Here is a 15,195-nt window from a genome sequence, read left to right on the forward strand (position 1 = left end):
AAACCTAAAATAATTGCTAGGTGGGCTTTTACAAAGTTTGCCAGTCCTGGTCTAGGGTCTAAATGGGTGAGGGAAACTGGAAAAGGCTTGTACTGGTTTGCACATACACCTTATTTCAAAATGTTTCTTTGTAGTATGCCCATGAATGTTGGCAATCTATGTGTACATGATGGCCATAACTTATAAACATAGAACTAAATTCTACCCTGTGCACAAACTTTCCTTTCATTTCATGTGTTGCTAATTTGAGTAATGTGTGTATACATATTATTTAACTGAAGTTTATTTTTTGGCCCATGTACCATAACATGATTCCATTGGAAACTTTCCAATTATTTTAAACTTTTTTTTTTTTTTTTTACTTTGGAGAACATTTTGTACTTTAAACTATCATGGTAGAACAGGTCAAATTGGATAACTCACTGGGAAAGAATAACTCTTCTGGCAGTAATTGAAGAATTTAAAAAATTCTCTTTACCTGTTGTGTTTGAACTATTACTTACTCATCGTCAGCTATGATTGTCCTCACAAATTCTTCTCTCCCAGTGACCATTTTCATCCAAATAGTACTGTATATTTGAGTAGTGCTTTGCCAGATATTTTCACATGTATATCATTTCAAACATTTCTGTGAGGTAGGCAGCATAGGAGTTCTGATCAACCACCATCTTTCTCTTAATTTTCAGGTGTGAAAATTGAGGCCTAGGGAATTTAAGTGATTCCTTCCTGGTTACATGGGTCATTACTGACAGTCCCAGGGCTGATATCCTGCAATTGTTGGTAACTGGAATTATTATTTACTTTTGTATTTTGTTATGGAAGGGTGCATTTGAACCATTTTAGAGAGATTGAAGAATATTCATTTCTATTCATCCATCAAGTGAGGATAATATTCATCTGTGGGATTGTTGTAAGAATTAGAGATTGTGTACGAAGATGCTGAGTACAGGGCCAGGAGTAGAGCGAGCACTCTGCAAATGGTGGCTCCCGTTATACTTTTCCCAGGATCATGGGATTATTTTTATTTTTTAATTAGAATATACCATTTATTAGAATATACTCTTCTTAATTTTTCTGTTGTTAAAAAAAGTATAAAAATTGTGCTTTTGTGCACCTTGTTTACCGTTTTCTTCATCCCCCAATTGAGCTAACAATATTGGAACAATTAAACTCAAAACAATGTATCAAACTCAAATACAATGCAGGTTTGTAGTTCATGTTTCAACTTTTTTTTTTTTATTGTAGTGGTATCATTTACTTTGGTAAATTCATATCCCAATTTAAAATGCCCCAAAGCAAATAAAACTCTGTTATAAATTCAAGTACTGTATTTTAAAATGTACATGTAATACACACAATAGCTGCATAGTGGAATTACTATAACAAGCAGTTACATTCATGATGCCCAGTACTAAGTTTTCGACACTGCGTATAGATTACACTAGATATATTTCTTTATTTATGATACTGTTACTTAGTACAGTAACTTTAGTACAATAGCTTATACGATTGCATTTCCAAAGCTTTAATAAAGTTAGTAGCATTTAACTAATATTGAATGAAAACATTTTTATGTGTAGGATGTATTTTAGGTCAGATGCTTATGCAAGAATAAGCACTTAACATGCTGTTGTATCCTTGACAAAACAAAATCATCCCTTTCACTAAACAGAATAAGCCAGGCTAAAAGAAATATGATGTAATCAAAAGAAAATTTAAATGTGATTCCCTGTATTATGTTAAAGATTATTTAACATAATTTTCTTCTGGTTAAAATATACTTTTTTTTTTTTTTGGTTGAAAGAAAGAAGAGAGAGAGAGAGGGAGAGTTGTAAAGGCTGTATTAATATGCTAACAGCTGTAGCCCTTAGATGATACTTTAGCTGGGAAAAAAGTATGGTGAGTTGTACTCAATGTTTTTTTCTGCTTAGAAAAAAATTGATAGCCTATAAATTTCTAATGTTTTAAAACAGGTATTTATTATTTAAGGTCTTTAAATATACCTGTATTAAACAAATTAGGTTGTTTAAAAAACTTTGCAACAATACTTGACTTATTCACAAATACATTTTCTATCCATATTTATTGGAGTTTGAACAATTTAAAAACATAAATCCTGCAAATACTCTTAGCTTAGATAACAATACTGTTATCTTAATTCACATAAATGTTTGAACAATACTGTTATCTTAATTCACATAAATGTTCGCAAGAAATATTTATAATACTTTATAGAGTATCTTTAATACTTGCATCAGAGACTCAAATTAATCACATTTAACTTTACAGATGGAAAAGTTGGGATGGTGAGAGGTTGGATTAACTGTTCTAGTAATTGGAGTAACTAGCTTTCATGTTCTTTTTGTGCAGCTGGACTTCTGATTTTTTTGTGGGGGAGGACACAAACTTTAAAGTTCTTAGAATAAAGTTAACTCTCTGGAAATCAGATAATGATTACAAAAAACTTTCAGATGAAGATTAATTTAATCATCAAATTAGCCCTGGGGTGTGTTCTATAGTTTGCTCAAAACATCTTACAGAAAATAACTTTTATTTTTCTACCTGTGCAAATTATTATCTCAAAAGGGAAACATTTGGTTAAGTGAATAGTCCTCTTTAAAGATTCATTTATAATTGCTTTCTTTTTTTAAGTAGAAAAATCTTTTTAGATATAACCAGTCATGGAATAATGATGAATAACTCAGTGTGGTTCTTAACATAGTACAGTCATATTTAAACAGACTATTCCATTTTCCTTAGAATGTTCAGACACTGAGTGAAATTTCAAAGGCTTAACTAAACCATCTTAATGCTTACAGTCTCTGATAAAAATTTCAAGGGAAAAAGAAGACTATTTGGAGAATAAATAAAATAGAAACTGTACTAAATTTCTGAGTTTACGCTCCCTCTGTCCAAAAAATACAGCTATAATTAGATTCAGAGACATTTTGTCCCCCCCCCCCCTTTTTTTTCCTGAAGAGTCATACATTGGTCATAACATACATACTTAGTAACTTACATTTTGGGACAGAAGGTGGTCAGCAGGCCTACCTTGGTCCAACCTAATGTCATTTTCACATCAAGTCAAATACTGTCTTTGGATTAATTAGCTGCTGATGGAGGTTTGATAGAGGGGATACTGCATGATCTTCTCATGATAAGCCTGACTTCTATATCTGGTAGATTATCCTGCTTAGTCTGTAAACACCCTTCATCAGTGGCTGCTAAATGAAGATCAAATCGAAGAGAAACAGATTTTTTCCTTAATCGAGGGTTATCTTTAAAGAAGGAACCTTCCCATTCTTTAATAACTTCATCCACTTTCTCTGTCCTGAAATGATAAAATAAATCTTTCTATATGAAGAAGTATGGCTATAGTAAAAAACATGTAATACGTATTGTCTATGAAAAATAAATCAAGAAATGTAATTTATATTTACATTTTAAATTATAATTTACATTGTGGCATTTATTATTTATATTCTTTAAAAATCATATTAATAAAATGTCTAACTGATTCTATGGAATTCTCATGTTTTGGTTATATTTTTGGGAAAATGGTCCATTAAGAATAGAGTACTTCATCTGAGTTTTTGTTTATGTATATTTATTCATGTCAGGTTAAAAATCACAATATATAAAATTATGTTTGGAAACGTTCAAAGATTGCTGAGATTACTCAGTTGAAGTTAATTCTTTTGGCATATGTTCACCGTTAGTCAAAATTTTTTACTTACTGAATAGTGCCGTGAGCTTCAGTGCTTTCTTTCACGACATTTCCATTTAATATTGCTTGTTTGGTCACTGTTTCCACTTTTTCGTTCTCATACTTCTGTGGGACTTTTGTTGAAAAAGATATTTCATTTATAATGGCTGTGAAAATATTATTTATGAAATATTAAATTACAGTGTTGAAGTACTATTCACAGTCAATTTGTATGTCACACTTTATTCTAATATTGCTTGTTTTTGCTACTTTAGAGTATTTATTTATAATCCCTATAAACAGGCACTTCACTTTTTAAGTTAGTTAACTTATATCAGAAACTCACCTGAAGGTAAAACAAAACCAACTCTACTTGTGGTAGGTTTTTGTTCTTTTTTCCCACCTTGGATGCAACCATAATATCTGAAATTGGAAAGAGTTATAGGAGCAACATTGTATTAGCATGTAATTGAAACAAATGCTCACAAATAAGAGAATGGATAAATTGTAGTATAGTCATACAAAGGAAATACTACTTAGCAGTGAAAATTAGTGAACTAAGGGTATACTCTATCTGTAGGGAACAATCTCCCAAGTATAACATTGAGTGGGGAAAGAAAGATACATTGTAGCTAATTTTATCAAGGTTAAAAAACATGCAAAACAATTTCACATTTTGCTTAGGGATATATAATGAGACTAATGAGACATAAGCATCAGATCCAGGAGCCAGGTTAGACTGAGGGAAGAGAATGAGATTGGTGGGGGTGTGGTTTAGGTGCTGTGGGTGGGGATTGGGGGGGACTTCAATAACATTGTAAATGTTTCACTTCTTAAACATGGGAGTTCATTATATTTTTCTTGATACTTTGTATATTTATCTTAAATAAATTTAAGATACCTGTGTATCTTAAATATAGCATGATAAAATTTTAAAAATTGTATTAAAGGAATGTTAAAGACCACTTTATCAACATCTTGAATGATTAGGCATTAAATAAAATTTACAACCATTTTATTTCATAATGAATAAATTACATGTATATAGCTATATATATATTTACATAGCACTGTTTTAAGCACTTTACAAACAATTCATTTAATCCTCAGCAATTTTGAGGTAGGCAATATTATTCCCATTTTATAGATGAGAAAACTGAGGAACAGAAAGATTCAGTAACTTTCCCAGCATCACTTAGCTAGTAAGTGGCATATTTTTAATTCAATTTATGTTTTTCAAAGATTTAGTAAATGTCGAGATTTATTATAGGTGAAAGTAGTTTCATCCAGTTTTATAGAGGACTCAGAATTCTGAAGTAAGCAGGAATAAAGGTTTTCTTTTTATGGGAACATGGAAAATTGTACATTGTGCTGTGCCGAAAGCCATATGACCTTATAAGTGATTGCAGATTATGAAATTATGTGAATTAATAAGAATTCCTCTTTTGATACCTTTCGTTACCAGGATATCTGGAAATCTTTCAAATCATGTACTCAGAACAACATTGCTTTCCGTGGTTGTACTATAATAATAATAATAACATTATTATTATTATTATGGTTATAATAATGGTTATTATTATTTTGGTGTTTGATGTGTGTTGGGAGTGGGCCCTTGTGGGAGGGGAAATGTGGTAATGTGTGAATTTTTCAAACTTTCTTTGTGGGTGGTCCATAGAAGGCACTGACTAATTCTAAAAGGGGTGAATGGCCAGGAAAGTGAGAAAGTTAAGGAAGGTCATTTTTGTAGCGATAGAGAATTGTTTACGTTTTGTTCTAGGCTTGCTGTGCTCTTTGTTGTAGCTAATGTCCCTGACTTTGGCTACTCTGTTCATAATTTTGGGAGGCTGGAAATAGTTCTCCCACATATTTTTTGCAGTGCCTACTAATCCTGTTTTGTGGTAGGAACCCCGTGAGCATGCCTTGGTGATGATGGGTTTTAGATTTAATTTCTCTATCTCAGTGACATAAATGGCTCTGTATTTCTGGTCATTCACTGTATGGAATTAGGTACCTGATTTCTTCCTTTTCCAGGAGGCGGCGATAAGTTGCGATTTCTTGTTCTAGCCTCATCTTCGTGTTGAGGAGCATCTCATGCTCTTGAAGCTGCTTTTCGATGCCGCGCCTTACTTCCTGTAGCTCTTTTTCTAGTCCTTCAATCACTGCCTCTAGGTCTTGCAGCTGCGTCTGGTAATGTTGTTCACTGGCATGTAGGGAGTTTTCAAGGCCCCTTTCCTGTTTTGTACAGATCTTCATCAGTGAATCAGGGAAACTAACTGTGTTTCTGAAATCTGATTTGCAATGTCTTTGTTCTATTGAGTTCTCTTCTTTCTTAAAAAGGTTGCAATAATTGTACAGCCCTTATGCAAGAGGTGTTTCCTTACAGCTTTAGGTATGACCCAAATTTTAAAAAGTTGTATTTTCTATTTACAGCTAGAGAGCTTACTATTTCAAAGGAATCCTGTGATAATTCTTATGGCCAAAAAAAAAATCTGCAGTGTGATTAGTTTATTATCACCCTAATTTATTTGATTTCTTAAATATTGAAAAATATAGAATATTAAATATCAAAGCCAGAGCAGACTGCTTATAAAAGGCATTTTCAGAAAGTGTTTAAATATTTTTCTATTAGAATTCTCAGTGGTATGGATAAGACTCCCCACTGTTATGACTTTGGATAATGACAAAGACTCTATTCCCCTACTCTAACAATTAGAGAACCCCAGGGTGATAAGCGAGGGTTATTTCATTTTTAAAGGTGTGAATAAACCTTGAGTGAATTGATAATAGTTATTGCCATGATGGAGGCAGGGCAGTAGTTGAACTAGGTCCATGGATGGAATTCAGTGGTCTGATTTTCAGTTTCTCACTGGCCAGTAATGGACATTATTCCTTTCCCTCTCTTAATCAGATAACATCTGGGGATTCAATGGGCCAGTTGCTTTTGAGATGATTCTCACCACAGCATGGAGAGATTCAATTTCCACTTGCAGGTGATGCCACTGGCGTCGGGCTTCCTTGAGTTCTGCTTGAGCCGCCTTTAAAGCCTCTTCATCTTTGTCCATTTTTTTGCTTAGATCTTCCTCCAACTAGAAGAAAGCCAACAACAACAATAACAACAACAACAACAACAAAAGCACTCTTGAAAGTGAGACATTTAAAAGCAGTTATAGAAAAATAGTACAGGAATCAAATAGTTTTTTCTTTAAATTTTTAAATTACCAATGTGTGTTCTGCTTGGTGCTCCGTTACTAATTAATTAAGTTCATGAGCGAGTCAATTGCACTCTCAGCCTCAGTTTTCTAGGATGTAAAATGAACCTCAAAATTCTTTTCCTACCATGACAGTCTATGAAATGTAGAAAAATACATTTAATGAGAAGTAAGTTTGCAGGACCTAAGTTTGAGACCTCTGATTCTTTTTTATTTTATTTAATTTTTTGATGTGGACCATTTTTTTTAAGTCTTTATTGAATTTGTTAATATTGCTTCTGTTTTATGTTTTGGTTTTTTGGCCGCAAGGCATGTGAGATCTTAGCTCCCCAACCAGGGATTGAACCCACACCCACTGAATTGGAAGGCGAAGTCTTAACCACTGGACTGCCAGGGAAGTCCTGAGACCTCTGATTCTTAACTTTCTATTGTTTATGTTATCATTAAGGAAGAAAGATAGAAAATTAGCTACTGCCCACCCTCCCATATTTTCTTGTAGGCTGCTTCATAAAAGCAGATAAACAGCTATATATCCTAAATCGATCATTTCTAGGACTGGGTATATGGACAGGATACTTTACAATAATTTACAGGATAATTTACAATACTGCTAGAAAGTGTATTATGAATCATTTAGAGAGTTAAGTTATCATAGCCATTAGAGATTCTATAATAGACTTCTGTATTAAGAGAACCCATTGTTGATTTACCTTTCTTAGAAGGCATGTTAGGGCGCGCAGTGGTTGAGAGTCCGCCTGCCGATGCAGGGGACTCGGGTTCCTGCCCCGGTCTGGGAAGATCCCACATGCCGCAAAGCGGCTGGGCCCGTGAGCCATGGCCACTTAGCCTGCTTCTCCGGAGCCTGTGCTCCACAACGGGAGAGGCCACAACAGTGAGAGGCCCGCGTACAGAAAATAAATAAATAAAAATCTATTGTACCACCAAATTAAATTTTTTACATTTTAAAATGCATTTTTATAAATACATTAAGAAGTTCTAATTTTTGCTTCAAAATACTGCAATCAATTGCATACATTGCTCCTACTGCACTTCCCGGACCGGGGCACGAACCCGCATCCCCTGCATCGGCAGGTGGACTCTCAACCACTGCGCCACCAGGGAAGCCCAATAGATTTTTTTTAAAAGGAAATATTGGATTAAATGAAAGTCAATAAAGTTTAGCGCGAGGTATTAGACAACAAAATTCATTCATTTCTTTTGGTTTGTTGTATCACTTATTCTTAGTGTTAAGTTGGCAAAGCCAAGCAGCAACACATATCAGAGCAACTACAAAAGAGGATGACAAGAATTTTGGAAATAGAAGAGCATAAAAATGCTGGTCTCTTGGATGTTGAGTGAGGAGCTGGCAGCTAGGCATGTGTGGTAGCTAGATTCCGAAGATGGCTCCCCATGAATCACACCTCCCCAAATTCATGTCCTTGTTTGGTCCTCTTCCACACTGAATCTGGGATAACCTGTGTCTTGTTTTAGCCAGTAGAATATAGCTGAAGTGCCAGTTCTAGGCCTAAGCCTTAGGAAGCCCTGATGACTTCCACTCCTATGATTTTGGGAGCTCTGGGCCAACATGTAAGAGATCTGGTTACCCTGTTGCAGAGGTCATGTAGAGAGGCCAGATGGAGAGAAACAGGCCCAGTTGTCTCAGCTGAGCCAGCCTTCCAGAAATGCCCTGCCAAGGTGCCAGACACAGGAGTGAGCCACCTTGGATGTCCCAACCTAGTTTTGCCCCAAGATGACTGAAGTCCTAGCCAATGTCATGTGCAGCAGAAGAATAACCCCCACTGAACCCAGTCAAGCCACAGCATCGTGAAAGACAATACAATTGTTTTAATCCACCAAGTTCTGGAGTGGTTTGTTATACAGCAGTAAATAACTAAATTAGCTTATGTTTATTTTGTAATAAATAAGTAATCAGGCTTCCTTGAATTTATTCCAGTTGATTTTCTAAATTCTTTGAAAAAACATCCCCTAAAGTAGTTTTATGTTAAGAAGATGAAACAAAACTTACTGTAGTCTTGCTTTTTCACTTTATTCACTTCAGCATAATGACTTGTAAACTAAATAACTTGTATTTCTATTATTGCAAAATAAAATGTTTATTTGGCCTATAATTTTTAGAAATTGCCATCTGTTAATTGTTTTCTTCTCTTTGTAAAAGGTGAGTGAACTATTCCAACACTTAAATCAAATATCCCAGTGAATTTGCTTCATCTACGATGCTGATAACTCTTTATGAAGACCGAAAATGTTACCCAGAAGTTAAATGTATGTTGTCACTAAAAATGAATTGCATGCAGTAATGTCCTATGATTTCCCAACAATATTTTTTCCCTTTTGGGTATGTTCTTAAGTAAACTCTTTGCTGTGTTTGGGTGCTTGGAATAGAACTTGTACTCAGATATGATAGGTAAACCAAAAAAAAAAAAAAAAAAAAAAAAACCCTGAATTTCTGAATCTTTGTTTCTAAAAGAGTTGTTTATTCATTTGTTTAGAGATGAGACCTTAATTTATTACTAAAGGTGCTTGTCATTTTAAAACAAAGTAAGTCTATGAAATTAGGATTTAGCTCTTATTTAACTTGACTCTCTTATAAAAAAATACTTAAATATTGCATGCTTAGTATTAGAAATAAACATTTCTCATCTTTTAGTACAAAAGCAAAAACCTGTAATTGAAGTAGAAAGTCATTTTCGATTTGGCAATTTTGATTGTCCCAATTTATATCATTGTTTCTGAATGCCATGTTCACATACTCAGATGATTTCTATTTATAACAATCTGGTATAAAATTGAAGTCATTAAAAAATGATAGAAACCTTTTAGAAATATTTTACTTAGGTTTATCTTGCCAAGTGTGGAAGCTAATAAATCTTACTATAAAGCTTGTCATTTTAAAGATGTTATTTATATTATCTCTATAAATAACTCCATAATAGCTTCGAAGGGTATCTGAAATGTTCCTTCCTGTAGGATGTCTAAAAGAGATTAGAGTGCACCATTTTATTGTATGTTGATTCCGTGTTTTGTTAATGATAGTAACCTCATGATTTATATAAAAATCAAATGTATCAATCAACATTCATTTAATGGTTATTTAACAGGAATAATCACAGCCTTTCCCCCTGTAGTCCCAGTCACTTTGCAGTAAAACCTAAATTCCTTCCCCAGTATATGCTGCATTGAAAAGGAAATACTGTACCTCAGAGAGGCCGAGACAGGAATTGGATAGACATGGATTGTCTCCTTATCCTGGAAGATGCCTGTCTGTATGAAATCATTACCTGGATCCTTGTTGAGAGCACGGTCTCTATCTGATTTCTGGTGAGGAGCTTTTCATAGTTTGCCCTGATCTCATTGAGTAGCTGGGACAGCTCCATTCTTTTCCCATCCTCCACCTTGGCTATCAGAACCTTATCGATAGGATGAGTCTCTGCCGCAGAACCTGCACTGTCTGCATCGCGCGCAGAGACAGCTCCATGGAGCCTTAAAGATACAGAGCTCCTTTTTTTTCCGGAAGCCACGGATAGCCCGGGTTTCTAATCAATTATGCAAATATTTGATAAACGCTTTTCTCCTATTGTTGTTGATCTAGTAGAAGTGTCAGGCTCTCTGTAAAGTAACAGAAAAATGAAAACAGTCTCAGTATTCTTGAATTGGTTCTCTAAAACTGAGCACGTTTGGGGGGGGAGTTAATTTAGCTTGTGGAAAGGAAATGGGGCATAACATAAAGAAAATTGTATTTTGTTTTCCCAAGATATTGCGTGGAAATAAATCTGGGCTCAAAACATGGTAACTAAGCTTTCCTTTTATGGCTTTCCTCACCATTTGGATAATTTACACAGAAATGCTGTGGGAGGGCATTAGAATATGTTGTAAACCTTGAATATTCTGACAGTTATTGGAAAAAGCTACCATCAGATTCAGCTGACAGTTGTCATCAGCCGCAGGACTGACTGACAGTATTTCTCTTAAATACATGCTGCGTGGCTCATGGTGGGCTGCTGGTCTGACCGCAGGCTTTGATATATTGTGGTGAATTCCTGAAGGTACATTACAGATGAAGCTATGGCTGGAAGTAAGCACTAAGAGAGTATGAGAGCTGACCGTTAACATTTCCAACGTTTTAATAAGGTTGAAGAAATACGATCAGATGGTCCCTGAGCAGGATGTGTTCATTGAGGTAAGATGTATTGTGGGGTTATTCCTTCATGAGTAAACAGAGTTAATGATAGCTCCTACTTGTAAATATAACATTTGTGCAGCTCTTCTAACTTTAAAAAGCACGTTTACGACTGTCATTCCATTCAGTAGTCACAATCCCTGTCATTTTGTAACGTGTAAAGATGACAAGCCTGAGGCAGGAGTGGTTAGGGCATCTTTCCCAAGGACGTATGGTGATGTTATGGCATCCTTGGGACTGGGACTTTGACTCCTTGGCTGTATTCCAAATATTGTCCCATCTGCCCCTGCATTATGTCTCTCCCCACCTAAATTCCTTGTTTAGCCTGGCAAGCTGGTTGTTAGATATGACTCAAAATATTTTTGAGATTAGATCTATCACTGTTGTTATTTGTAGAGTGGCTTGGCTGAAAGTGTATCTGGAGTGTAGTTCAGGAAATAATCAATCTTTGGCTCTAGTGCTCACAGGGCCTTTGAATGTGCACCATGCTCTTTTAATTTCTGAATTAACTCACTACTGGCCAGTCCAATCTGTGCTGGGCATTCCCACAGTCGCCTCCAAAGAAAGCTGGCAGACCAGAGCCCCTGCTGAGAGGTGAGTTTCCGGGTCATTCTTGTACTCTGTTTCATTTGACCCATGCCTCCTCCACCCTCCCCACTGGTCACAGTGGATTGGCCTGGGCTGGACACTTGACCTAAGGATAAACAACCTGTAGGTCAGAGACCTATGAGGTAGCCTGACGCAAAAGCTCTGACTGAAGAGCATCACTTATGATTATTTAGGACGAACTGATTCTCTTTTTTTGGTAATTGCAACTGAGAAATAGGAAGAGAATCAGGCATTGATAGTGGGAGGAGAATCAGGAAAGAATTAAACTCTTGTTGCTTTATCTAGCTCCTGCTGTTCTCTGCCTAAAATACAGAGAGCTGAACTAGATTCCCCGGAGGACAGGCCTGGCAATCTGCATCTGAAACGAGCCTCTCGGGTATTTCTACCCTATAGCAGTGCTTTCGATAGAAATAGAATGCAAGCCACAAATGCAAACCACGTATGTAATTTAAACTTTCTAGTTGTCATATCAAAAGATAGAAACAAGTGAAATGAATTTTAATATTATATTTTATATATCTGAGATATATCATGTCATCAATATAAATTTGTGCTTTTTTTTGGCCACGCCGCACTGCTTGCAGGATCTTAGTTACCCCACCGGGGATTGAACCCGGGCCCCAACAGTGAAAGTGCTGAGTCCTAACCACTGGACTGCTAGGGAATTCCCTCAATATAAATTATTATTATTATTATTATTAATTAATTTATTTATTTTTGCGGTACGCGGGCCTCTCACTGTTGTGGCCTCTCCCGTTGCGGAGCACAGGCTCCGGACGCGCAGGCTCAGCGGACATGGCTCACGGGCCCAGCCGCTCCGCGGCATGTGGGACCTTACCAGACCGGGGCACGAACCCGTGTCCCCTGCATCGGCAGGCGGACGCTCAACCACTGCGCCACCTGGGAAGCCCCAATATAAATTATTAATGAGATATTTTACATCCTTTATTTTTGGTACTGTCTTTGAAATCCAGTGTGTATTTTTATGCCCATCTCAATTTGGATGAGCCATGTTTAAAGTGCTCAGTAACCGTGGGGCTAGTGGGGAAGTCCCTGTATGTACTTGGGCACCCATTCAAGTACCTAATTTTGTTGTATACGAGGGTCCCGAATCTTAATCCATTTAGTGTTTTGCCTGTCTTACACATAAATGTTGTGATCAGGTTTTATTCTAAGAAGTGTACCAGAGGGACTTCTCTGGTGGCGCAGTGGTTAAGAATCCTCCTGCCAATGCAGGCGACACAGGTTAGAGCCCTGGTACGGGAAGATCCTACATGCAGCGGAGCAACCCACGAGACACAACTACTGAAGCCTGCGCGCCTAGAGCTTGTGCTCCGCAACAAGAGATGTCCCCGCAGAGAAGCCGGCGCTCCGCAACGAAGAGTAGCCCCCGCTCGCCGCAACTAGAGAAAGCCCTCTTACAGCAACGAGGATCCAACGTAGCCAAAAAAAAAAAAAAAAAAAAAAAGTGTACCAGATAGAACTGATGGTGACACAAGTTTCTATCAAGTGGATTTCTCCTCCAGGCATTTGTAAATACAAATCTCTTTTCTTTAGACAGACATATCAGTCTAACTGATCTTTTAATTTAGGGGATAATCTCATAGAGCCCGGGTATTATTTTGCTTATTAAGTGTAATTTCTTTAGCAGCTTAAATATTGTGAATTTCTTTTTAAATCAGTCACGCCATTTCATAGGATTATAGATGCATAATTCATCAGCAAATAAAGATGTATTTTTTTGTACTTTAAAAAAATTGTTGTAAGTGACAGGACTTTACTTTGCTAGCTTGTCCTCTTTTTGTTATATTGCTGATTTTTCTCACGGGAACATGCCTGCACACGATCTGGTTTAATCTTGTGTTTCATGTATCAATTAAGAATATAATTAGACAGATCTGTGTTGGAATGTGTTTGTCAGCATTTTCCAGCATGTTTCAAGGTGCGTGAGCGAAGCTGCCATGCATTTCCATATGTCCTGCACATGCATTTCGTGTCGGGTGATTAATCAAGGCATGGTACACACACCAGTGTGTTCTTGGCAGATACTGAGTTCATTCTTTGCTGTTGAAACTCAAGAGTAAAACCCAGGGCTACTTCTCTAACCAAAGATTTGGCTTTTGGGTCCTATTTTCTCTGGCATTTTCCACAGCACTCCCCTTCCTACCTTGTTCATTGCAGCCCAACACATGGATGTTTCATGCTCCAAAAATGACCATTACCAGAGAGTGAGGCCAGTTTAGGATATCAATTATAAACAGTTTCAGTGTATTACAAATACAATGCATGTTATATTGTTATCATTGCAGACCATAAGCGCTAAACAAAACTATCCAGGAATAGTTCAATTTTCTTTTCTCTACCCCTTTTTCATCTGGAGGTCCCAACCTTTGAAGTTGTAGTTCTTAGGCTAAAACTGTGCACCCATCCACTGGTCCCACTTGAGCCACAATATTGGCCTTTCTTTTCTGGTCCCTGAAAGAGAGATCTTGGTTGGGTCCCAAGTACATCTTCTTCACCAATTTGACAGGTGTTCCCTTAGCTTCCCTTCCTGCCATTGAAATACTGATTTTTCTAAACCTCCTTCCTCTACCTGATGACATTGGCCCTGCTGTCTTCTAGTAAGTGTCCTGGAGAGTCTAGTCTTAGTTAATTTCCGCTTATCTTATTCTAGACAATTTAATCCCTTTTACTTGCATTCATTCTTTCTTGGATTTTATCTTTTTGTCTTCTTTTTGTCTCTCTTTAAACATTTTTAAAAGTTTATTTTATTGAAATATAGTTGATTTACAGTGTTGTGTTAATTTTTGCTGTACAGCAAACTGATTCAGTTATACATATATATACATTCTTTTTCATATTCTTTTCCATTATGATTTATCACAGAATATTGAATAGTTCCCTGTGCTATACAGTAGGACCTTGTTGTTTATCCATTCTGTATATAAGAGTTTGCCTCTGCTAATCCCAAACTTCCAGTCCATCCCTCCCCCACCTCACCACCCTGGCAACCACATGTCTGTTCTCTATGTCTGTGAGTCTGTTTCTGTTTTGTAGCTAGGTTCATTTATGTCATATTTTAGATTCCACATATAAGTGCTAGCATATGGTATTTGTCGTTTTCTCTCTGACTCGCTTCACTTAGTATGATAATCTCTAGGTCCACCCATGTTGCTAAACATTTTAATTTTGTTAATTTTTTTTTTTTTTTTTTTTTACCTAGTCCATTCTCATAGCTTCCTGCCCTGCACAGCAGTTTTTAGCATCCTGGTTGATAGTCCCCATAGTTTCCTAAAGGCATCTCTTAATTCTGCTCAACTCTTCCCCTGAATGCAGCTGTGAGTTTTCTTCTGTTCAGCCTGGTCTGTATTTCTCTTGATAGTACTCTGTAACTATTACTTGACAGTTCATAATTCACATGTGTTCATTCATTCAAGGACATTTAAAATTTTAAATGAAACTTTTGAGGT

The 15,195-nt window shown here is 36.4% G+C and overlaps 1 protein-coding gene and 1 long non-coding RNA gene across 2 annotated transcripts; one reads left to right on the plus strand and one right to left on the minus strand.

The window, feature by feature from the left end:
* Window positions 1-1,218: 1,218 nt before the first annotated feature.
* Window positions 1,219-10,342, minus strand: KRT222 (keratin 222). Its single transcript, XM_004326083.4, has 6 exons — window positions 10,218-10,342; window positions 6,667-6,795; window positions 5,721-5,941; window positions 4,053-4,129; window positions 3,738-3,873; window positions 1,219-3,331 (listed from the first exon to the last, which is right to left on the minus strand). The coding sequence occupies exons 1-6, from the start codon at window positions 10,311-10,313 to the stop codon at window positions 3,103-3,105; spliced, it is 888 nt and encodes a 295-aa protein (XP_004326131.2). The 5' UTR covers window positions 10,314-10,342; the 3' UTR covers window positions 1,219-3,102.
* On the plus strand, window positions 5,839-12,356 carry LOC109550601 (uncharacterized). Its single transcript, XR_002177164.3, has 6 exons — window positions 5,839-6,699; window positions 6,784-6,854; window positions 9,095-9,201; window positions 10,105-10,257; window positions 10,983-11,116; window positions 12,011-12,356. It is a non-coding gene; the product is annotated as an uncharacterized lncRNA (long non-coding RNA).
* The last annotated feature ends 2,839 nt before the right edge of the window (window positions 12,357-15,195 follow it).

This window comes from Tursiops truncatus, chromosome 20 (genome assembly GCF_011762595.2).
Source record: "Tursiops truncatus isolate mTurTru1 chromosome 20, mTurTru1.mat.Y, whole genome shotgun sequence".
Lineage (NCBI taxonomy): Eukaryota > Metazoa > Chordata > Mammalia > Artiodactyla > Delphinidae > Tursiops > Tursiops truncatus.

Coding starts and splice junctions, on each gene's coding strand:
- KRT222 (XM_004326083.4), bottom strand. CDS start 10,313: ATGGAGCTGTCCCAGCTACTCAATGAGATCAGGGCAAACTATGAAAAG. Junction 3,874..4,052: donor TGGTTTTGTTTTACCTTCAG/GTGAGTTTCTGA, acceptor ATATTTTCACAG/CCATTATAAATGAAATATCT. Junction 3,332..3,737: donor GAAGCTCACGGCACTATTCA/GTAAGTAAAAAA, acceptor TTATCATTTCAG/GACAGAGAAAGTGGATGAAG.